This window comes from Carlito syrichta, unplaced genomic scaffold (genome assembly GCF_000164805.1).
Source record: "Carlito syrichta isolate Samal-C Ts95f unplaced genomic scaffold, Tarsius_syrichta-2.0.1 Scaffold304012, whole genome shotgun sequence".
Taxonomy (NCBI): domain Eukaryota; kingdom Metazoa; phylum Chordata; class Mammalia; order Primates; family Tarsiidae; genus Carlito; species Carlito syrichta.
The window spans coordinates 167,566-191,245 of record NW_007248108.1 but is presented as its reverse complement, the minus strand read 5'-3'; the positions used below and the strand labels follow the sequence as shown (position 1 = coordinate 191,245).

Sequence of the window (23,680 nt, the reverse complement as noted above, 5' to 3'; positions counted from 1 at the left end):
ACTGATAACTTGATTCAACAACGTCCCCTCTGAGAGAATCTCTCCCAATGGGAAAGTCATCAGCCACTGAACTCCACAATTCAATCCCAACATATAAAGAAGGAGGGGATAAAACAACATTTACTTACAGGTCCACCTTCATCACCAGGATAACCTCGGTAGCCATCTTCTCCAGGAATACCCTAAAGCAAAGTAAATCGGGTCTTTCGTCAATCTTTCAAACAAATCATTGTTCTATATTAAGTATTTCTGTGGCAGAGCAGTTGCTAAGATGTACCATGACTTTAGTGTCTCCTAGACCTTACCAGCTTTTCCACTCATTATTCAGTTTCGTTCTTTCTATCAGGATCTTTAAGGCTCTTGCTCTGCCGAGAAAGCCTGTTAGTTCCTACCAACTTGGAGGCCAGTACTAAGAAATCCTGCTATTTGCAATGTGGTTGCCTGTCAGTGAAGCCCACTTGTTTTGACTTTATTTTATAAAATGAAGAGCTGAAGGGTCAAAGAACAGACGCCCTCATCCCAAGGAAAGGGAGAATATGGTAGATTTTCAGACTCTCTTAGCCATCTCCACCGGGGTGGGCCCTAGGCAGGGCAGCACACAGGTCTGCACTTCAGAACTTTTCTTCTGTAATAATGGGAATCGTCTTTCTTTTCTCTTATCCATCTCCATGCTCTGATATTAGATAAGTTTTCCAGCCAAAGTAATGTCAGAGTTCTAAATCTAGTCTCACATGTAAGTAAAGGCTAAAGCCTCCATACCTTTGGCCCGATGCTGCCAATGGGCCCACGGTCGCCTCTTTGTCCAGAGCATTTGCAGGGGACCCCACAGCAAGCTTTCTCAGCAATGTTGTCCTGCCAAAATGAAGAGAAACCAAGCATTCAAATCTCAAGAAATATCCAGCAAAAAAAATTGTAAATATGCAATAAAGCCCCAAATCTGATGCATTTAAGTTTCCTGGTATGAGATGAAGTCACTCCAGATAACATTTGCTCAAAGACTGGCCTATGCTGAGGGTGCTGCCCTTGGTAGTCAGAGTGGGGATGCAAAGCCACCAATAGGCAGTGAAAAACAATGAAAATAAGATGAATCTTATTCCCAATGTCACCTCAGGCTGGACCTTATTTCTAGAAATTTCCAACATAGCTATTCAAACTTCAAATCTTAAGAATAACTTATATATGTTTAAACTCCAAAGTGCCAAACCTAACTAACAAATTCAGACAGCCAGAACTACAGGTGCTTCCAGAATAGAGACCCATGACACGCTCTTCCTTAGAACCACAGGCAGAGTCATAGAATATAGCGCCAGCCCTGGGGAAGTCTCCAGAGCAGCCATGGTGGGAACAGGCACAAGTGGTCCTGGCCTCACCAACTCAGCCTTCACAGCTCCAGGTCGCCAGTGCTTCCAGCACCTACCACACAACCCCAACATTCCTGTCGTACCCTGACCTTATGGGAAAGTACATATCCCAAATACATTTCTATCTGTTAAACTAAGAGTGGGCACATGCATTTTCTCGCAATTAGCTTCCTAGAGCTTTCACTTTTTCCCATGTCCCAGAATTGTGTAGTAACTCAACCTCCTCCATTCAATTTTTGAAGATGCTAATTATAGTCCTGGGAAGAAGGTGGAAGGGAAAGAAGGGACAGATTTCCATTTAGATAAACATAGTCCTCTGTCGCCACCACCAAAGAATTTCTGAGTTCACTGCTCAAACTCAAATCCCCCAGAAGCCTCACCCCGGACTCCAAACCCAGGAGGTGACATCCCCAGCTGAAAGAGGCTGGACTGCAGGGGAGGGGGCTGGGAAGCCACCTAGAGATGCCAAGGGAAACCAGAGGAGAAAGCAATAAAAGTACTTCTCCATCCAGAAACGGACTTTCTTTTCTTGCATATTATTTTTACCATGTAAGGCTTCAGATACACTGTTTCCTATTTGAGGATGGTCCATCACAATGGTTTGTAATTTCAGCAATTGTATGAATGAAAAGACATTTAAAAAGGCAGGTACTAAAGGAAGCATGAGAAATGCCAAGGCTGAAACATCATGCCTACAGACCCACCTTCCAGCTCACTGTCTTTCCAGTTACTTCCTATTTCCATTTTCAGATTTACACATGCTATGGCAACAAGGCAGGTCCCAAGTGACTTAAATAAACTATCACCCAGCTACCCCTTCACCGTTCACCAGGTGACAATTGACTTCATTCTCCTGAGATGCCAATTATTATTGTAATTAAACTCATTTGTTTATAAAGACATAACAAAACTCACAAGCTGCTCTGCTAGTTCATAATCCAAGTCCAGCAAGTTAAGCCTCAGGGGCCTGTCATACATGAACCCTCGCCCGAACTCCAGCTGCATCAGCCGCTCCAAGTTGGCCACTCGTTCAAGGCCCACCAAGATCAGAGCTCGGACACCTGCGTGGAAAGACACATTTACCACAGCTCACCTAGGCACTTGAGAGCTGCAACATCTTTTGTCCTAACTATATTTTCTAAGAAAACTTCAGTATAAAGTTGACTTTTAACTTAAACATGTTTAATCAAATCAAGTAGCTGCTCTGAATAGTTGAAATACTGAACTTTGGACTCTACTGAATCCTTGTTTCAGGCATGTCAATAAAGTAAACTTTTTACTGTAAATATAAAAAGTAGCATCTATGAAGCACATTCATGCATGAATTCTCAAACTCTGGCTCTCCAGCATACAAGTATGCTGTGGGAAGAATTACAATAGTAGCACCACCAAAGTCAGTTAATAACAGTCTCATCTCTATTTCTTGGGAAAACTGTTAATAAATAAAACATTCTTATGATGCATTGCATTTTTCTTAAATATTTGGTGTTGGTATCCAGTTTGTGATAATCAGTACTACCAAATTCCAAAGCAGATGAACAGTCAAATATCCCCTTTGAAAAAAAGAATGGTTGTTTTACAGTCACCTTACATTTGGTACATATGCTTACATTATTTATTTTATATATATTTATTTTATATATTATAAATAATATATAAAATATTTATTTTATATATTATAAATAAAAAGACATATGTATGTGTCTTTTTATTTAAATGTTATAGTGCTTTCATGCTGTGAAAATTGTCAACTAAAAATTGCTAGTAAATTAATTCCTAGTTTATGATAGAGTTTTTTTTGCTAGTAAATTAATTCCTAGTTTATGATAGAGTTAAGTGAACCAATACTTCATTATCTTTTGCAAAAGCATCATGATTTCTGCAGGTTCTATTGCCTGGTGAGTCTGAGAACTGTGCCAAACCATGGCAGGAAGGCTGTCTAAGTATGGAAGGAATCCTCGCCAGCCCCATCCCACACTCCCAAGCTGGCATGAAGGGCCAAGATTCTGATATGAAGAGTCCTCCAAGAGAATCTGCTCCCTTAGGCAACTCCATTAGTAGGGAAGTTTTTCTCCAGCAGAGCAGCACACACCCCTGCCTCACCTGGGTTTACTTCTCATGTTTAGAAAGCCTTGGAATCTACCTTCTTGTCGGAGATCCTCAGAAGCTCTATGTAAATCAGCCAGATCTCCATCTGCTCCATCAGTAAAATGAATGACCACCTGAAAATAAAAGCGGAGTCAAACTCCAGCCCTGACTAACAAGGGACATCACAGACTTTTGAAAAGCAACTGAGAGATTAACTGGTCCAAACTCTTCATTTTACAGTTATAGACACTGAAGGCCAAGTCGAGGCATGATCACCCATGTTCACAGGTCTTTGATTATGCACATAAAATGGAGGAGTATATTATAGTGCTTGATTTAAAAAAAAAAAAAAGCACACAAGTAAAAATGACAATTTTAAAACAGTGTATTTTTTTTTTTGAGTTGGAGTCTCACTCTGTCGCCCATACTGGAGTGCAGTGGCCACTCCCGGCCACCGCAGCCTCGACCTGCTGGGCTCCTTGGCCAGTCCGGCGATCCTTCCACCTCAGCCTTCCAAGTAGCTGGAACTACAGGCACACATTACCACGTCCAGCTAATTTTTTTTTTTTTAATTTATTGTAGAGATGAGGTCTCGCCAAATTGCCCAGGCGGGTCTCGAATCTGCAGACTCAGGCAATCCACTCACCTCAGTCTCCCAAAGAGCAGGATTACAGGCTTAGCCACTGGCTAAAAAACAGTGTATTTCATTCTTATATTTATATGATGTAGTTTCTGAAAATTGTGTGTGTGCGTGTGTGCGTGTGCGTGTGTGTGTGTGTGTGTGTGTGTGTGTGTGTGTGTGTGTGCTGAACTGTATCTACCTGAAATCCAAATGTTTAAGTCATAGTCCCCATTAGCTCAGAATGTGACTAAATTTGGAGACAGGGTCTTCAAAGAAGTAATTAAGCTAAAAGAGATCATCAGAGTATACTTTAATCTAACATAACTGGTATCCTATAATAAGAAAACCTTAGAACACAGACACGCACACAAAGGAAAGACCATGTGGAGGTACAGGTAGAAAATGGTCATCTGCAAGCCAAGCAGAGAGGCATCAGAAGAAACCAACCCTGCTGACATCTTGAGGACTTCTGGGCTTCCAAGATGTGGGGAAATAAACGTCTATTATTAAAACCACCCAGACTGTGACACTTCCTTATGATAGCTCTAGCAAACTAATAGTGTGTTTATACAATATATATGTATCTATGTACACACACACACACACACACACACACACACACACACATGCACATATAAAGAGAGACACATAAGTAGAGAACATACCTTACTTAAGGATAGAACTACAATTAAACATGAATCAGTCACACATTCAACTCATTCAAGCTTAATTACTGATTTCCAGGATTTTTTTTTTAGAGCTTAAGACTAACAAAGTAAAAACATTACATAAAATTATGATCAGTTCATAAGTAAAGAACTTTTACAAACAGGTACTAACAACCCAGTCAAACATAAAGAGTATTTAACTTGAGGGAACAGGCTGCCAGGCATCTAGGTATTCCCTGTCTCTAGCAAAAAATCCAGAAATTATACAGGGACATCTGAACCAGGGGGAAGTTCTGCTCACCTTCACACTGTCTGGCGAAGACTGTCTGAACTTATTCTGATAGACCTTCAGCGTGTCTGCTGTTAGAATGTAGGGGTGTTGGTTGCGCATGTTCCGGAACTTCTCAAACATCTCTGGCTGGTACTCATCAAAGTCAAAGGCCTCCACTGGCCCTGAGGGTGTGTTGGCCACCACCGACACCCGCACAGTGGGTGTCTGGCTCCCACTGCAGCTGAGTCTTTGTATCTGGCTTATTCTATTCAAGATGGCGTCCATCTTGGACTCGAGGCCCTTCTGGGCCACAAATATATTCTGATCTCTTGAACCATCAAACCCCAGAATCACTTCCAGGTTACAAGCTAAAAGGAAGAAATACAGGAACTCTAAGATGAGGATGACAAGATAGATTCTATTTATATCAGTGACAAGTACAACCCCAGGACAGGGAACAGGACATTGTTATCAGAGCAAAATGAGATCTTCTATATATGAGCTTTGAGAAGCAATTAGATCTGCACCTCTCACAGGGGAAAATGAGGATAGCTATTAGGAACCAAATTGTAGACCATTTTCATACACGTTTGCTCATTTGGTAATGTTAATCAATTTTGGTGTGATAATACACAGTCAGTATTTAGGTGCTCCCAAGTTTATGCTTTAAATTATAAGCACTTGAAAACACAAATACTTTGATCGCTAGCAATTTATCTAATAAATCGATCATCAGAAACAGAAATCACTAAATTTGAATTATTTGAGGGGTTAATGATAGGGGAGGAAAGTAAATCTTATAAGAGCAAAAAAGATAGACTCCTACTCTTATCCTGGAAGAACATATGACAACAGTGGTTAGGTGAGCACCAGGACACAATTCACATGGATATAAGTAAATGTATGAAGCAACCAAATGCTCAAGAAACCTCTAGATCCATGCTGGTGATTCAGATAGCTAAAAAAAAAAAAAAAAAAAAACTCACAAGTATCAACAGAAAAGGATTGAGAATATGCACATAACAGAGGTTACCTTTGGAAACATCAGTCACACCAGGGCACAAGGTTTCGTGCATTGCATCATGCAGTGTTTCCAAAACCTGCTCGCTCAGTTCTGACAGCTCCTGGACGTTGCCCACGCGGAAGGCTGTGGCGCTGTTGGACGCTATCTTTCCAACCTCCTCCGAGTCAATGTTCCTCACGCCAACCGCAAACACTTTGACTCCCCTCTGGGTGAGGGCCAGGCTCACATCCTGTGCATCCTCCACTGACTTTCCTCCCGTGATCACAAAGGCAATCTGAGGGACCCTCTGATCCAGGCGACTGCCAGCCTCTGGCACGAAGTGGTTCATCCGCAGGTGCTCGATGCCCACCTTGGTGTTGGCGTGTCTTCCCCCTTTGTAGACCACTTTGTTGATGGCATCAATAATCTGCCTCTTGGTGGAAAAGTCCTTTAGGAAGAATTCATCAGTGGGGTCAGAGTTGTACTGGACTAGCCCCACTTGGATAGAGTCGCCCTCTTCATAAACCGTGTCCACAATTTCAGATGCAAAACGCAGCACTTCCTGGAAACTGTCCCTCCTGAAATTGATGGAACCATCCAACAGAAACACAATGTCTGCTTTCTTCTTCTCTAAAAATGATTAAAATGAAAATGAGATTGAGATTGAGTGATTGAGTTTATTATAAGAACATAAATACACAAACTGTAAATTGAAATAATTGAAATAAGACAGTCCTAATAATTTATTCACAGTGAAAACCTTCACTCTAATCCATGCCTCTCTAGTTCCTGAATTTGCAGTTCCTAAACATTATGCTAAAAATAAGAAGATAAATAATAAATCATCTAAACAAAAAGGAAAAAAGACATGGAAACTCAGTGACACAGAGTCCCAGTTATCCTGTGCAAAACGGTTTTATGCCAGGAAATACAATATAGACCTGAATTTGACAGTCTGTGACCTCAAGTGTTGTAGTAAATTCCACTCAACATTTTCTTTCTGGTTAAAGATAAAAGATGGTGTCTAGAAATAGAGAGAGATGTGCTGGGGGGCAGGGCAAGGAAGGGCTGGAAGAAAGAATGGGAAGAGGAAAGTGGACCCCATTAACTTTGGGGGGATAGTCTGAGAACTTTGTAGGAGCTTGTTGAAAACCAGTGATGTGTAGGGGGTGAGGTAACTTCCTTTTTATAATCAAGCAATTGAGGCTGGAGTAGAAAGGAAGAAAAATTGGTGACAACGTGAGAGGTATGAGATGTGCCCCAGCCAGCCCAGAGGGAGGAAGAGGAAAACAGGAATGCAGATCCCTCTTGGAAAATCATCCCTAGTCATTTGCAGATGTCTCATGGCCATCACTTGGAAGAGGGGCAAGGAAAGATGTGGGTTGGTGGAGGGATCTCCTTTGCTCTTGGCAGCCCCAGTGATGAAACTCAGGAATGTGGGTAGAAGCTGCAGATGGAGGACTGTCCTCCAGGGAGGTGATTCCTGATGGCTACACCAGTCCAAGGAAGCAGGGGATCTGGAATATGGTGGGCATCCTGACACTGGGCATGGGACTTCAAAGTTATGTTCAGTGGAGTATAGACTGGCTGACTTCAAAGACTCTGTCCTATTCTGAGAGCCAATGAGTTTGTGACTAACCCTCAGTGCATCTTTATAGACTCTTTCAATGGGGATACAATTTGCCTCAGAAGAGATGGAAGACTAATGATCACAAGCTTTGTGGGATATGTTTCACTCTACAGTTTCAACTGATCTATTATTCTAATACTTAATTTCTAACATTAAATACAGAAGTCACCCTGAGAGAAGAAAATTATTCAAATGAATGCTAATTTTTTATTAACAAAATATTGATGTCACACTCTGTAGTCATGGTCCACATAGCTCATACCTGGCCGTGAAGGAGAAGGTGTGTCCACCCCCGGAGGTGCAGGAGTGATCCCAGAGGGTCCAAACGAGTTCACGACCCGCTGTTCTATGTTGGGAAGTTCTCTGAACTCTCGCACCGTGAAGACCAGTCTGGGGTCGTTGGTGATGGTCTGCATCTCTGTTCTATCGATGTTTCTGTCTCCTACCCCTAAAGTGACAATCCCTGAGGAACGTATCACCTGTGCAAACCTGGAAACATCATCCTGGGATTTTCCTCCTAGGACCAGGACAAGGTGTTGAGGCACCCCATCTTCTATCCGGCTCCCAGCAGACTTTACAAAGAGAGTTTTTGCCACAAATTCCAGAGCTTTGCCAGTATTCAGTGGAGCCCCCCCTTTGAATCTCAGGCGCCGTATGGCGTCTAGTACCGGGGCCTGGGATTTATAGGTCTTCAGAGAGAATTCTGGGAAGACCTCATTGCTGAATTGCACAACTCCAATTCTCACTTTATTGGGGCCAACATTGAGTCTTCGAACAATTCTGCTCACAAAATCTCGAACATGTGCGATGCCATCAGGCCTAACGCTGTCAGAGCTATCAATTAGAAAGACGATGTCTGCAGCATCACTCTCAACAACTACAGATAAAAGAGGGGGGAAAAAAGAATATTCAGTACATAACTATCCCTAATCCAATTTTATTTTTGCTTTTGTTTCTGTACTTGGCAGTATATCGCACCATATTATTAATCAACCTTAAAATTATATTTCAATATGCATGCATTTATGTCTTGGACTCCTTGAAATTAGCCATCAAAAAATGAACCCCTTTCGCCCAATTTCTGCTTCTTGAAAGTTCTCCAAACATTCCATTTTTGTGTTTATTTTAATTTTGACTTTTTGGTCTAGTTACTACTAATATTCAAAATGTGAGCAGCATTTAGAAACAAATCCTAGATTACCTGACCTACAGATTCATGAACCAGAAGAAACTGATATCACCAGGGCCAACATCTTTGTTGTAGAGAGGAGATAGACAGCTGAGGTCAAGTTTCTCCCTTGTCCAAAGCCATCACTTAAAGAGAGATTTGAGGATCCCACCTCTGCCCCCGTGTCTGCCCAGGCTCAACCCATGAGAGCAGGGTACATATGACACAGTGCTCCATCCAGTGAGCCACATTAACACTCCCCAGACATTTGCATCTTTGTATTTCCTTTTGCCCATGCATCTCTGGCATATATAGAGTTTTTATTTTCACTATTATTCCCTGTTTTCTTTACATGAGTCCCTTTTCAACCATAAAATTAATAAAAGTCCTGACAAAAATGAGCCACATTTTCCTATTAGTTAGAATTCTAGCCATTTTATTAATCTAATATGTTGCCACTCAACACATTTCAACCTGCCTTTTGCCTCACACACCACCAGGCTATTTATAGTGTAAATGTAGCTCAGTGATGCAGGTCAAGTAATGGAACCATTTACTCTGGGAAAGAGAAAAGTAGCTCTGGACACTGGGAAACCAGCCCAGCACACACAACCTCAGGGTTCTTCTGCCGAGTACAAATACTCTCACGGAACATCGGTGTCAGACAAGACAACTGTGACCATGATGGGACAAGATAAATATGAGACCACTTTTGACCATATCTGAGCACAGACAAAAAGAAAAAAAACAGCAGCATTGTCCAAACCACAAAAATGACAAACACCCCCCTGTCCTGGCTAAAAGGAATGACTGCTATTCATCAATCATTACCAAGGCCTTCCTCCTTCTAGATAAGATTTATTAAGATAACCAATTACAGAATTGCATTCACTTCTTGACAACATCCAATCCAAGCCAAAGACCTTGAGCCTTCCACAAAACTATCTGCCACAAGTTCAAATTCTCTATGTCCTTTCTACCACCCTCTTACAGAGATGCCCCCATGGTCTGTGTTCTCCCTGCCTCAACAAGCTATATACCCAACTTGTCCAACCACAGGCAGCCTCTGGCTGAAGGGCATTGCTGGAGCACCACCTTTATTTTAATTTAGTTGCTCATAAGTACCATGGCCTTTGAGCTCATTATTATTTATATCAAAAAGACTCCAAGGAAGCACCACCACCCATCTCACCTGGAGGAGGATAGCGAGTGCGGGCCAGGATCTGTGAGATCTGCTCTGAGGTTAACGTCATGATGGGGGTCAGCAATTTCTGCTCCAGGCTGGGCAGCTCCCGGAAGGTGCTCACCGAGAACACATATTCGGGACTCAGTGAGATCTTCACCAGCTCCTCCTGGTCTGCGTTCCTGGCAATCGTGACAGGGGCCACGCCAAACTGCTTGAGTTCCACTGCTGAGTCGTCCACCTCATCATCAGACTTCCCAGATGAGATGAGAACCAGGAACTGTGGAACACCCTCTTCAATTCGGCTCCCCAGTGGCCTCTTGAAGATATTCCTCGACACGTACTCCAGGGCACTTCCCATGTTGATCTGCCTCCCTCCCTTGGGCCTCAGCCGCCTCACAGCATTCAGCACTTCATCCTTACTGGAGTGAGCATTCAGCAGAAACTCCACCTTGGGGTCCTCGCTGAACTGGATGACTGCTACCCGGGTAGTGTCAAAGCCCACATCCAGGTAGTCCACCAGCCTCTCAATGAAGGTGCGGATGTACTGAAACTCAGGTCCAGCACTTTGGGACCCATCGATGAGAAAAACAACATCCTTTTTGCCACCGACACCTATAAATCAAATGCAACCATGGACTTCACCTTCATTGGCACCAAACTCTTAGCATTAAGGAGCCACACCTCCCAGTATGTCATGAAGTCACAGGCAGGGGATCTTAACACCAACTACCATAATTAAAATACCAGTCCAAGGAGTGAGTCCTGAGCATGTCAGTGTTTACACTCCATAGAGAAGAGGAGCAAAGAATGAGGAAGTAAACCCAAGGGAGAAAGGAACCAGAGAAGCTGTAGCCACATGAAGTGAGGATGATGTTTTGGGGAAGAGGGGATTTCCACAGCAGCAGATGCTGCTCAAAGTCCAAGAAAGATGGTGCCTGAGAATTGACCACTGGGTTTCATCAGATGGAGGGACCTCAACAAGAGCACTTTTGCGGAGGGGCAAGGATAAAAGACAGATTGGGGCGGGCTCAGAGAAGACAAGCGGAGAGGAAATGTACAAAGTATAGATAAGTCTTTAAATGGGGACAGTTGTCGCTGGAGGGGGAAACAAGACATCAGAGAGAGTTTCGAAGAGAGAAGAAAAAGCAATGCATTTTATCATGAAGAGAATCATCCAGTTCAGTGGAGAATGGGTGATGCGGGAGAGAGAAGAATTGCAGATAATGTCATCGGGCACATGGCGGGGGGGCTGAGGATCAGAGACAGATCATCCAAGTAACAGCAGGGACACCATTGCTGGGGAGAGCAAGTGGAGCTTCTGGAAGATCTCTTCTGGCTTACTTCATTTTCTCAACGAAATAGGATTGGAGATCACTAGCTGAGATTCAGTTGGGGGAGGGAAGCTATGGAAAAAAGCGGGATGGGGAGAGGGACATGGAATGGCCATTATGAAGAACAGGAGAGTGAATGGACAAGGAATCACATGGTTATAGATATGTATATTCAGCTGCATGTCCACTGTGACAACATTCCCAAAGTGCACGCTCAGCAGCCCTGGGCCTCAAGACGCATAATAATAATGGGCTCCAGTAACCAGATGAGTTTTGGAAATGTTGCATTCCCTTCTTGTATTGGGGACACAAAATACATCAATTAGAAGAAATAAAAACCTCCTTCATTTTGTTTATCTCACTGTTTCCCAAATTTATCTGATCATGACCACTTTAGAGCATCCCACAAAAGCCTTGTGGGGCACATCCTCTCTGCCCGGGACACCAGCGAGGAGAAGCCAAGCCCCTCTCAGTTGACCCATTCACTCTCACATCCTCATTACCATTTGTTTTTACTCCTCCCTTCCCTACGCCCTGCCTTTCCTTCTTTTCTTCCGTTCTCCATGCGATGAGGCCACAAGAGAGGAAGGCCGCACCACCTGCCTTCTTCACCACTGTGACCCACTCCTACCCAAGTCCCAGGGAAAGCAGCCTTAAATGGGCATTTATTGAGGGGTGAATATATCTTAGCCTCCCTCTTTCTTAGCATCCAGGCTCCCAACCTTCCCCAATCAATTGTTCCAGGCCTAGAATGAAGGAAGAGGAGGGAGGAAATGGGTCATAAGAGCTAAGTAGCCTTCCTGCTAGTTGAGACACTTATTTCTCAGCACCAAGCAAATTCAGAAGTAATCATCACACCTTGACTCTGGAGATAACAATATTTCAGAGCCTATGTCTCAGTTTGAGAGTGCCTGCGGTCACACTCTCTCCTGACTATGGAAAGCTGCTGGTTAGCCCTACCAGGTTTCATATTGAACAACTTAGAATTGATATTAGACAGGTGTGTGTTAGTTAGAGGGCCCCTTCCTTCAGATATCTAGACAGAAGTCTTTATGCAGAATTAGGAAGTCTGAACTCGAAGCTGAGTATATGCCCCTCTTAGAGAATTTAATTTGTCCAGAAATATAAATCTTAGACTTTTCCCTCATCAAGGCCAAAAAAGACACACGGTTTCTAATGTCTCCTGCAATTCTAATTTCCACTCCATATGGAAAGGGAAGCAAAGTTGGAAACACTTTGTAGCTCACAGTCCAAACAAGTAGCCCCAAGGAGGACAGGAACAAGGGTCCAAAGAACTCCCTCTTTACCTGGGCTCGTTGGAGGCTGCAAAACCGGCTGTAACCTGCTCAGCTCTTCACGGGTAAGCTGGGTTACCCTCTCGGAGATGACCTGTTGGACGGTCCCCAGCTGGCGGAAGGTAGGGATGGTCACAGCATAGTCTGGGATGAAGGAGATGGTCTGCATCTCCGTGATGTCAGCGTTTCCAATGCCAATGCCAATGGGCACGGCCCCACCCCTCTTCAGGACCACAGAGGGGCCCCTCACATCATCCCCAGACCTGTCGGCTGTGAGCACAATCAGCAGCTGAGGCACACCTTCCGCTATTCTGCTTCCCGCAGAGCTGATCAGGATGTTCCTCAGGACAAAGTCAAGGGCAGCCCCTGTGTTGGGGGTTGGCCCTCCCAGCAGGGTCAGCCTGCGGATGGCACTGATGACGCTCTGCTGGTCCATGTATGAATTCAGGTAGAATTCAGGCTGGGTCCGGTCACTGTACTGCACCACGGCCACACGGACTCGGTCTGGGCTCACCTCCAGGCCCTCCACCACTCTCTGGACAAACTCCTTCAACAGAGAGAAGCCACTCCTGACGCCATCAGAGCCATCAATCAAAAACACCACATCCTTTTCACCTGAAACTGGGAGAAGGACAGTGTGATGACATAGCACATAAGAGTGACAACTTCATATCAATTCAGTGGACTACATAACGGCCCCCCAAGGATAGCTAATTCTAAATCCCTGAGTTTGAGAAGAGGACCTTGCATATGTGATTTGTTAAGGATTTGGAGATGGGAAGATTATCTTGGGTTATCCGGGTGAGCCCAGTGTAATCAATCACAGGTGTCCTTATAAAAGGAAATGTAAGTGTCTCTCAGAGTTAGGGAGATAAGACGTAAGGATGGAAACATAGATACTACACGACTGGTATTTAGGATAGAGGAAGGGGCCATGAGCCAGGGAATGCAGGCAGCCACTAAAGGCTGAAAAAATTGAGGAAATGGATAATCCCCTAGAGCCTACAGAAGGAATACAAGCCTGCTGGCATCTTAATTTTTTAGCCCAGTGAGACTGGTTTCCTATTTCCTACCTCTAAAACTATCAGATAATAAATTCATTTTGTTTTAAGCCACTAAATATGTAGTAATTTGTTACAGCACAATGGAAAACTAACATATCTACAGAGCCTTTTTATTTTTGAACTTTCCAATGCTTGAATAGTATTGTTAACTTTCAAAGGTGTACTCAGGAAAAATAATGGGATAAGAGGAGAGATACAGCAAAGCTGCATAAGGTAGCATTTTATAGATGAGAGGTTCCAAGTGATTTGCTGCAAAGAATAAGTGAATCAATGGAAGAAAACGTAACCCAGATGTCTGAGTTACCAGGAAAAGCCAACAAGCCCAACAGTCAATGGAGATGTTTCAAAGTTTCAGTTTTTATTCAAAAGGAGTATATGTGAAATTAATTACTCTTTCCACTGCATGCCTATTACCAAATGAAAACTGGTTAAACACAAAGTCATGGTAGCATAAATCAGCAGTTAGAAATTTTAATGCAGCATTTCTGATGGGAATTCATCTGTCTCCTCTAATGTCTTTCATTTTTAATGAATGTATTGAAGGAATTATAACATACTGATACCCACTTAAAATAAAGGCATTTGGTAACTATGAAGACTGCTTTAGCTATAATGTAACAATGTTATATGGCTTTTATTATGCCTGCAGCAAAAACAATGTTTCTTTAAAAAGGATTTTAATGATTTTAATGTCTTATTATAAAACATTCTAGTGTCCTTAAAAATAATCACCACGATTCTCCTGTTTTGCCTTAGAGAGTCTAAACAAGAAAAGAAAGTTCATATTCTATTGTTCCTGCTGAAACCACTTATTCATTTTCCATCTTCCCTGTAAACCTAAGAAAGGCTTCTGTCTGAGGACAAGAAGCCAGCAGCCTACCCTTGACTTGTGTACTAGAGAACTGGGCATCAGAACAACCAACATTTCTCTGCCATACCTGGTGCTGGTGCACCATTCTGCACTGATTTTAAGAGATTCACAATCTGTGGTTGAAGATCTCCAATCTTGGGCAGTGACTCCGCAGTCAGAATAAATGCTGGAGAGAGCACAATCTGCTCTAACTCAGCAGGGTCCGCGTTCTTGGCTTGGAAGATGAAAGGCACCACCCCACTCTGCTTTAAGTTACTTGCTGGACCATCCACACGATCGGACGACCTTCCTGCCACCAGCAGCACCAAAAACTGAAGCACTCCATCCTCGATCCGGCTGCCAGCCGACTTCACAAATATATACCTCTGTGCATAGTCCAGAGCATAACCCAGGTTGAGGGCTTTGCCCGTCTTGATCTTCATTCTCTTCACAAGGTTGAGGATCTCAGGTTTATTCTGCTGCTCATCAAAACGGGACTCCACCCTGACATCATCGCTGTACTGAGCCACTGCAATCCGGGTCCCATCGGGCTTGACATCGAGTTCATCGATAATCTTGTAGAGAAAATCGCGGACAGCAGGGAACTGGCCCACAAGATTGGCTGAGCCATCAAAAAGGAATAGGATATCTCGCTTGCTCTCTACAACAGAAGTAGATTAGGACACAATGAGAGATGAGAACATACCAGGCACCAAATTGACTTCAGCCCAGTACCACCAACATTGGACAACGGGAGTTCACAAAACTCATCTGATGGCCACTGTACCAGCAAGAGAAGATAAAAACTGTACCACCTGTCTTGAAAATGTCCTATTTCAAAGCAGTGCATATTTGCATAGAACTAGGTTGACCTATGCAATCTAGGGTCATGCCTCCTAAACACAGCATGCCAGGGAAAAGCCCCACCAAGTTCTGTTCTTGCATCAGGTAGGAATCCAGGAGAACAGACCGTTTCCAAATTGTGATGAAGCTATTGAAAACGTGGTCCTTATTGTACTTTTGCTGAAAAACTTATCACAGTCTCTAGTGACAAAGCTGATACAGATTAACCACCCAAGGATAACTGAGTTGCCATGAATCTGCTATAACTGGATTATCAATTAGTTTGAAGCTGTGGGTCAAGACCCAAAATAGTGCTCATCATTGCTGTGGGGGTCAGGCTCTCTGTTAGTGCTTTTCAACTTCTGTAATTAGTCAACATAGATGACAGCCCACAGAGGGCTAAAACATGTAATTGAGTATCATTTTCAGTTCAAACTGTTCTTAGAACTATTTTGATTAGGTTTGAATAGATTTTGTCTTGGCATCTATCTTTGTAATGCCAGCAAGCTGGTAGATTTAATACCTCCATACCTGATCACCATACTAATTTACAATGATAATAATCACCCAGGATTCCTTCTCCTTTGGAAACTACTTTACCATTGCATCAAGATGCAGCCTTTGTTCTGTAACAAATAGTTTTCTAGATCTAGCATATTTTGAACATAAAAACATCATGTAAAGAAAATAATTTCATTTTTAAATTATCCCAAGGCATACTCATGTAAGAAAAGTCTCTCTCTCTCTCTCTCTCTCTCTCTCTCTCTCTCTCTCTCTCTCTCTCTCTCTCTCTCTCCCCCCTCTCCCTCTTTTCCTCCGCCCTCCTTCCATCCCTCACTCCCTCATCTGGATTTTTACTCCAGAATCTTCAGAGGCATTAGCAGAGAAAACACATTCTGAATAAAGGGTGAGACAAAACAGGCAGAACATAAGCTGGATGTTCAAGACGTTCATTAATGAGCACCCTTTAGACAGAGAATCTAAATTTGCTGGTACAGTGTCTCGAGTGCCCACTCAAAATATTTCACCTAAAGTGAACCAATTGTCACTGTATAGTCCATACCACTCTTGTGTTCACATTGGCCAACTACCCACCAGGGAGGTGACTGAGGAAGAAGAGGGAGTCCCCGGCAGTAGGGGGAGGTTTACCTGGCTGGGCGAATGGGACTTCCTCCACACCTCCACTAACATATGTGGTTAGGGGCTGAATCAGCTGCTGAGGCAAAGCTGGCAGGGAGCTGAAATCATCCATGAGATACACCAGGCTTGGGTTAAAAGCAATCTGCTCAAGCTCTGCCTTATTCGCCTGGCTAGCTCCCACACAAAAGGTCAGGACGCCCGCACGCGCCAGGGCATTGGCAGCTTGCAAATAGGAGTCCTCAGACTGCCCAGCTGTGAGCAGGAGCAAGAGCTGCGGCACTTGTTCACCGATCCTGCTGCCGCCAGCTTCAGTGAAGTGGTTGGCATGGACATAGCTCAGGGCTGAGCCAGTGTTCCGGCCCGAACCCCCCTGGAGCTGCAACTGCCTCAGGCGACCAAGCAAATCTGATTTGGTCTGGTATGTGTTTAGAGAGAACTCCGTTACTGGAGTGTCACTAAATTGCACTAAACCAACACGAATATTGTCATTTCCAACATCAAGGCTGTTAACTAGGTTCAATACAAAGTCGCGCACATAAGGGAAATTGGTTTTTCCAACGCTGACCGATCCATCCAAAAGGAAGATGATATCCCTTTTGTTTGCGTGAACTGCAGTGAAGCACAGAAAACAAAGTGAGACATACACAACCACAGAGGGGTTTATCATGTGTGCCTACAACACGTGCACACATGCCAACATTTAGAACACAGACAAAGTCAGCACGGCAAGCATGTCCATCTTGTAAAATATGGCATAAGGCTGCATATTTTCCTCTGGTGGTGGCTGATATTTGCGAGGCACATTGATAGCTGAGCTGATGAAACCAAGTTGACTTAAGAGAGACACAGTGCCAAAGTTAGAATGTTTGCAATCAACAAAAATTATCAGGATCTTAGAAACAAACAATCCCATTCCTGGAAATGCGTCTTTCTGCATCACTCATCCCTGTGAGCAGATTCCTGGCCAGGTTGAAGTGTGCACAACAGGTTCTCTGAAGTCTACTTCTACACGTTAACAGTGGGCTTTCCATCCGTAGCTCAGAAGTAGTTAACCCGTGTTAACCTGAGAACATGTTTCAGGCCAAAACAATAATAATAATAATAATAACAAAAGTAGGCTGTCCTCATCTTGAAGTCTTCCTCAGACCTCCCATTTGTCACTCTCTACTGGGACTTCTCTCATATTGGAAAGCCTCAGGTTTGTTATACAACAATTCAACAGAGTGCTCAGGGCAGTCCCCTCAAAGTGAGATGATGGGGTCACAGGTGCTTGGCAAAATACAAAGAAACTATGTGCTAGGCTTGGTCAGAGTTATACACATGAAGAATAAAAGGTATAATTCTCAAATTAGAATATTTTCCCCAACACATTTAACAAATGCTTTAAAATTTTTAATTTTCCTTTTCTTCCCCTAATGCTTTACTGTAACTTAGATCTCACAATTAATTTTATCTATGTCTATCAAGTTGGACTTTGGCTATAAAAGTGGGGATTGAAAGTTTTAAGAAATCTTAAAAAGAAAGAGAGAGGTTTTTAGAAGACCAGAGAGTCTAAAGAGAAAGCATGCAGTCATGCAACCCAGGGCATACATCAAGAGCAATCCAACAGTGATTAAGGCTGCAGGTGGGAAAGTTTGATCCTGTGATATCCATCTTCTATTTATGAAGTACGGTGAGTTGTATTTATTCAACTAGTATGCTCATAGGCCATTATAATGTCTTGAAAAATAACTTTTCACTAATAATTATATTAAGTGAGGGATCTGAAGAAACACTGAGTTTGATCTCTACACCCAGCCATTCAATAAGCTTTCCCACTGAGGGAAATCCCTTAAAGAGAGGAGAAAGAGGTTAAAAGCTGTGGACACAATGTCCTAGGCAGGTCAGGCTGGGGCTGTTTAGAAGTAGACTGTCAGCTCAGGAAAGGAAGGAGCCAGGATACATCTTGATGGTGGAGAGAAGGCAGGACAGAATCACCAGTAGAAACAGAGGAACACAGGGACCTGATGAGGAATAAGAACTGAGATATGACCAGAAGCTTCAAAGACAGGTGGCCCCATGGTCTTATACTTTAAGTCATACAATTCTCATCTTATGAAATGTTATTGCATGACATTTTAAACTATATAATTCTCAACCCAGAGCAAAAAAAAACCTGAAATAAATCTTGTTTGTTGCTGTTGCTTTTCCTCATTTAACAGTTGTCTCTTAGCAAACCACAAGTAAATTTCATTGTGCTTTTTTCTCAAAGATTCTCCCTGGAGACCACCCCATTGTATGTCGCCAACATACCTTCAGGGGTTCCAGAGAGGGTCCTGAGAGGTGACAGCAGGCTGGGCAGTATGCCTTGCAGTGGGGCCGCTCGGAACTCAGCAGGGATGAAAACCAGGGAGGAGTCGAAAGCAATCTCTTCCAGTTCAGCCTGGTCAGCCACCTTGTTCCCAATGGCAAAGGCCATGATGCTGCTTCTCTTCAGCTCCTGGGCAGGCTGGCTGATTTCATCTAGAGACTTACCACCTGTGATCAGCACCAAAAGCTTAGGAACCCCCTCAGCAGCCCGATAGCCAGCTGAGCTCGTGAACAGACTGTTCCGAACAAAATCCAGAGCAGAGCCTGTGTACAGGGCTGAGCCTTCCAGAGGCTTCATTCTCCGCACGGCCGTTATGACTTCCCTTTTGGTTGGGTGGCTATTGAAGTAAAACTCGGGCCTTACAGTGTCTGCATACTGAGCCACTGCCACTTGGATAAGGTCTTGTCCAATTTCCAGCCTCTGAATGACTTTGGCAATGAAGTCTCGAATGGCGTTGAAGTTGGCCAGTCCCAATGCGGATGTGCCATCCACCAGGAAGACTATATCCCTCTTGTTGACTTCAATGACTGTAGGCAGCAACATTTTAAAGTGATTAGAATGGCCTTACCAAGTACATTCAACAAGTCTCCACAAAGCTAACTCCATTTAAAGGATGCTCCATTTGCTCTGGCCAATGTGTTGTCTGGGGTACCCCAATGTGTCACAATACACAATTAAGCTACAGCTGCCTGCTTCCCTACTGGAGACAAATTGCCCCCCCCAACGCTGCCCACTCATACTACTTTTTACAAAACAGTTGCACCAAGACAAATTTAGTTTTAGTAACCACCCGTTTAGCACCCTGTCACTAAAAAGTCAGTAAGTTCTTTTCTGTAATAAATATGTTACTTAGCCAGAATGAAGCCATCACGTGAATAATTAAAACAGCCACTGGTGTCTGCTCAGAGAGCCCTTTACTCCATAATCTTCATTTTAAAAACACACGCGGCCAAGTACAAAAGCTGGAAGAACCTATGCATTCCCATTCTCTTCATTTCTATATTCCATGTCTTCATTTTTTCAGGCAAAAAATCACTTAGAAAACTTATAAGACAGCAATCAGCATCAAAGTCAGCAAATGCCACAAAAACTTTTTACTTAAGAGACCTTTGTTATAAAGTATTATATTAAAACTGTGATGACCTAAGACAAACCACAATGTCAAAAAAAAAAAAAACACCTCAACAAGATCACTGTCTCACAGTGACTATGAACTGCTATGTGAACTGCTATCTAGCTGTTGTATTGATATGTGGGCTCCTAGAACATATTTTTAAAATACAGTTCATTGCTAGTTGTTTGGAGCAGAAGCTAGGGTGAGAATCACTGATACATGCCTTAAGAAATCATTTTAGGACAATGGCATGTCATTTATACACCTGCAGCACCAAGAGGAGAGCTACGTTCTAACAGAAGGGTGATGTTCTGTGCACTAACATCTTTAATTCAATGATACAGCTACCTCCTGGCATAGCAATATATGAAGAACATTATTTAAACTTTTCTCAATATTTCATGGTCATTGTTATGAACACCAATTCTGAGTTTTCCTTCCTTCCTTTAGTTTAGAACTTGCTGCCCCTCTGGGATACCCTTTGATTTTTAGCTTAAAATCTCTTTGCAGATAAACCTGAATGTGTATTTTGTCTAGTGGATTTCTTATACCTAAGTCATTAAAGAGAATATATATATATATGCATATGTATGTTTATATATACATATATATTCCCTAAAACTATACCATATATCTACCACATTAAGTATGTACTGTGTGTATCACATATGACAAATGCTCCTATAATGATTACCTGAGAAGTTTCTTGTCCCTATACTAAATGGCCCAATTGTTATATCATTCTTTTTGAGTACCAGAAATGTAGGATGAGTAGAGATAAATGTCACACTTACCCCTCCCAAATTTTATTATCTCTTACCACTGCATCACTATAAATGCTACTCATGGGCCAGTGGGAAGGACAGATGTCCAGGTCTGGTGAAACATGGAGCCTAGTGGAGCACGGATTTGGCTCTGGGAATCCTGAAATGCACCTCAGGGCCTCAGAGGTTCTGTGCCAGAGTCCCCTATGATTAAGTAAAAGGTCACTTGTGTTTGATTTTTATCTAAAATGGAATTGTGGGAAACTGCCAAGGCAGGGGGCACACCTTATCAGCAAGGGTACCTGTATAACGAACATTTGTATACCTAACCCTGAATTGTACCCCACATCTTTAAAATAAAAAATTAAAATTAAATAAAATGGAATTGGCTCTGGAAATCCTGAAATGCACCTCAGGGTCTCAGAGGGTCTATGCCAGAGTTTCCGTTGATTAGATAAGGTCACTTGAGTTTGACTTGTAGCTGAAATCCTGGAAACTCGTAATGAGTGAGTGATAAACCTAGAACTGTGCTTGGTCAAATAAGCACTAAAAAATACTGAATGACTGAAGGATAATTGAATTCCTGTGTTTACTTCATGATCCTGACACTAGTTGCCTGACATTTGTAGAATCATGTGATTTCTCTGGGGTTTTGTTTCCTTCGTCTGTAAGAAAGGGAAGCTACACTGTGGATTTCTCCAAATCCACATATAAAACCATTGCAATTCTCACAGATGTCTCTTCCAGGAACCACATCATGGATGCATCAGGATTTTCTTCCACCTGACCTGAACAGAGCTCTTTCCTCTTTCACAGGGCTTTGTGGGCCTTGGCTTGTGGCCTCATTGAGAGGTGAGCTTGCAGATCCTACTAATCAGTCAGCTACATTGCATGATTCTCCTCAGCCCTCATCCCTGTGTCTGACACCAATACATTCCCAGATGCCACCTCCCCAGCAGCCCCTACCAGTCCTGGTGGGGTGATTGTCTTCTCTCTTCCACACTACTGTTTCCCAACAAAGTCTGCTCAGACATCCAAATCCCGGTCTCCCTTCCTTGAAATTGTCTTCCCATCCACTCTACTCTCACTATTCTCAGCAACTCAAAGACTTGGACTCCTGAACTCCCTCCTCCAATAAAGCATGTCCTCGTGCCCACTCTGGCACCTGCTTCTAGAACCATACCTAGCCTCAGGGCCACCTTAGATCATGCTGCCAATGAAATTTCACACATCCCATTCTCAGCTGGCCTCCTTCTTTCCAACCACCACACTCCAAGGTAATCCAGACACACTGAGGTCTTCAGTCTCTTGACCCTCACCCCTTCCTTACTCTCAATCCACCACTCACTGCTGGCTTCACCTCCCTGGCACCATGGTCCATCTTCATGGCCTCTCTGGTGTGAATGCCCTCTGTGCCCTCATCCCGTCCCTTCATCAGACTCTCCTGAAAAAGCCTCCATGTGGCCCTCTGTCTTCTCCATGCATCCCCAAAGCAAATGGTCATTCTCTGAGAAAATCACATGACTGGGATACCTGCACGCCACACTTGGATTCTCCAGACTGCACATGGATGATCCACATCTGTCTGCCACCCTACAATGCCCCCCTGGGAAATGGGCTTGCCCTCCTCCAGAATGACTATTTCATAACTGTGCTCTCTGCTCAGTCCTCTTCAACTACCACAGTCATGCCAGGGTCTCATCTCATGCAACTGTGAAAAAGTGGAAGCCATAGAGGAGAGCCCTCAGCTCCCACTGCATAAACCCCAGCCTGCCAACATCTGCTTATCTGCTTCCAGCCTACCATCATTTCTCCCCTGCACCACCATCACTCCTACAGCACAGATCTGCCTGAGCCATCAACAGTTACAAGTTGACCCAACCAATAGCTGCTTGTGGTCTTCATCCTATCTGGCTTGTAGTATGTACCAAACATACACTTTTCTTACTATCTCACCAGGCTAAAATTCCAACATCCAAATGAAGTAGAGATGTCATATCCTGAGTCTTCCCCCAAACAATTTTCATCACAACAAAAACCCAGTTTTTAAATCATCTGAAGCAAGTGTAAGCTAACTCGATTTGAATCTCATAACCCTTGCAAGGAAATGCAGTGATGTTACCTTTTCTTGTATGTAACAGTAGAGCTAGTATTAGCAAAGTACTATTGAGTAGATAGAGGCCAGTTCAGAATATGAGAAGACTACATTGTTTTTAATGAAGACTTTAAAATGCTCCACTCAATTTTGTACAGCGATGTCTTCTCCCCAAAAGCTTTATTTTTTAATTATTGTCCCTCTTTCTTTCAAAGGAAAACCTACCTGGAGCCCTAATTGATACAATGAGCAGTATTTTATTACAATATTTATCTTGTAGACCCAGACACGTGACCTTTACTTTAAAAGCTAGCAAATAAGTGAAGATGTATAAGCCCACACAAGAAAATGCAAATGATTGGTTGTAGGTGATAACCAGAGTCTTTTATCAACCTCTCTGTCCATTCACCAGTTTTCATGAGCCCATACTCTGGAAGGACAATGAAGAGCAGTGTCTTATATCCAAAGACTAATCTTATTAAATCATCCCAGTGTGCAAGCATCTCTGGAAGTGACTGAATGTTTCTGAAAACTGTTGGGGGTCACTGTGTCCCTAATTGACTAAATGGCATGCTATCAGCCTGACCTAGGTTATGAAATTGCTATGGTCTGTAGTGACCAATGCCTCAGAACACAGTTCAAAAGATGGAGGAATCTGTCCACTCCAGTGCCCTGCCCCCCACACACAGTTCCCAAGTTTGTTAAATATTTATTTATTACATGTCTTGGTTGGTTTTGTCTTTAAATGACTCCAATTTACCAAAGGCCCTCCACTTCAGTATATACCATAATCTTGCCACTCAAGAGAATTACTCCTAAACTTCACAAGCACAGGAA

General features: G+C 43.1%; 1 protein-coding gene across 1 annotated transcript in view; it reads right to left on the bottom strand.

The window, feature by feature from the left end:
* The window catches only part of COL6A3 (collagen type VI alpha 3 chain), an 87,917-nt gene that overhangs the window by 35,943 nt on the left and 28,294 nt on the right, over nucleotides 1-23,680 (bottom strand). The window contains exons 5-16 of the mRNA XM_008059373.1: nucleotides 18,813-19,397; nucleotides 16,530-17,129; nucleotides 14,626-15,198; nucleotides 12,636-13,244; nucleotides 10,004-10,609; nucleotides 7,906-8,520; nucleotides 6,044-6,643; nucleotides 5,041-5,378; nucleotides 3,505-3,583; nucleotides 2,277-2,422; nucleotides 760-852; nucleotides 129-182 (exon numbers count right to left, since the gene is read on the bottom strand). Coding sequence (XP_008057564.1) covers nucleotides 129-182; nucleotides 760-852; nucleotides 2,277-2,422; nucleotides 3,505-3,583; nucleotides 5,041-5,378; nucleotides 6,044-6,643; nucleotides 7,906-8,520; nucleotides 10,004-10,609; nucleotides 12,636-13,244; nucleotides 14,626-15,198; nucleotides 16,530-17,129; nucleotides 18,813-19,397 — 4,898 coding nt within the window. The remainder of the gene's footprint in view (nucleotides 1-128; nucleotides 183-759; nucleotides 853-2,276; nucleotides 2,423-3,504; nucleotides 3,584-5,040; nucleotides 5,379-6,043; nucleotides 6,644-7,905; nucleotides 8,521-10,003; nucleotides 10,610-12,635; nucleotides 13,245-14,625; nucleotides 15,199-16,529; nucleotides 17,130-18,812; nucleotides 19,398-23,680) is intronic.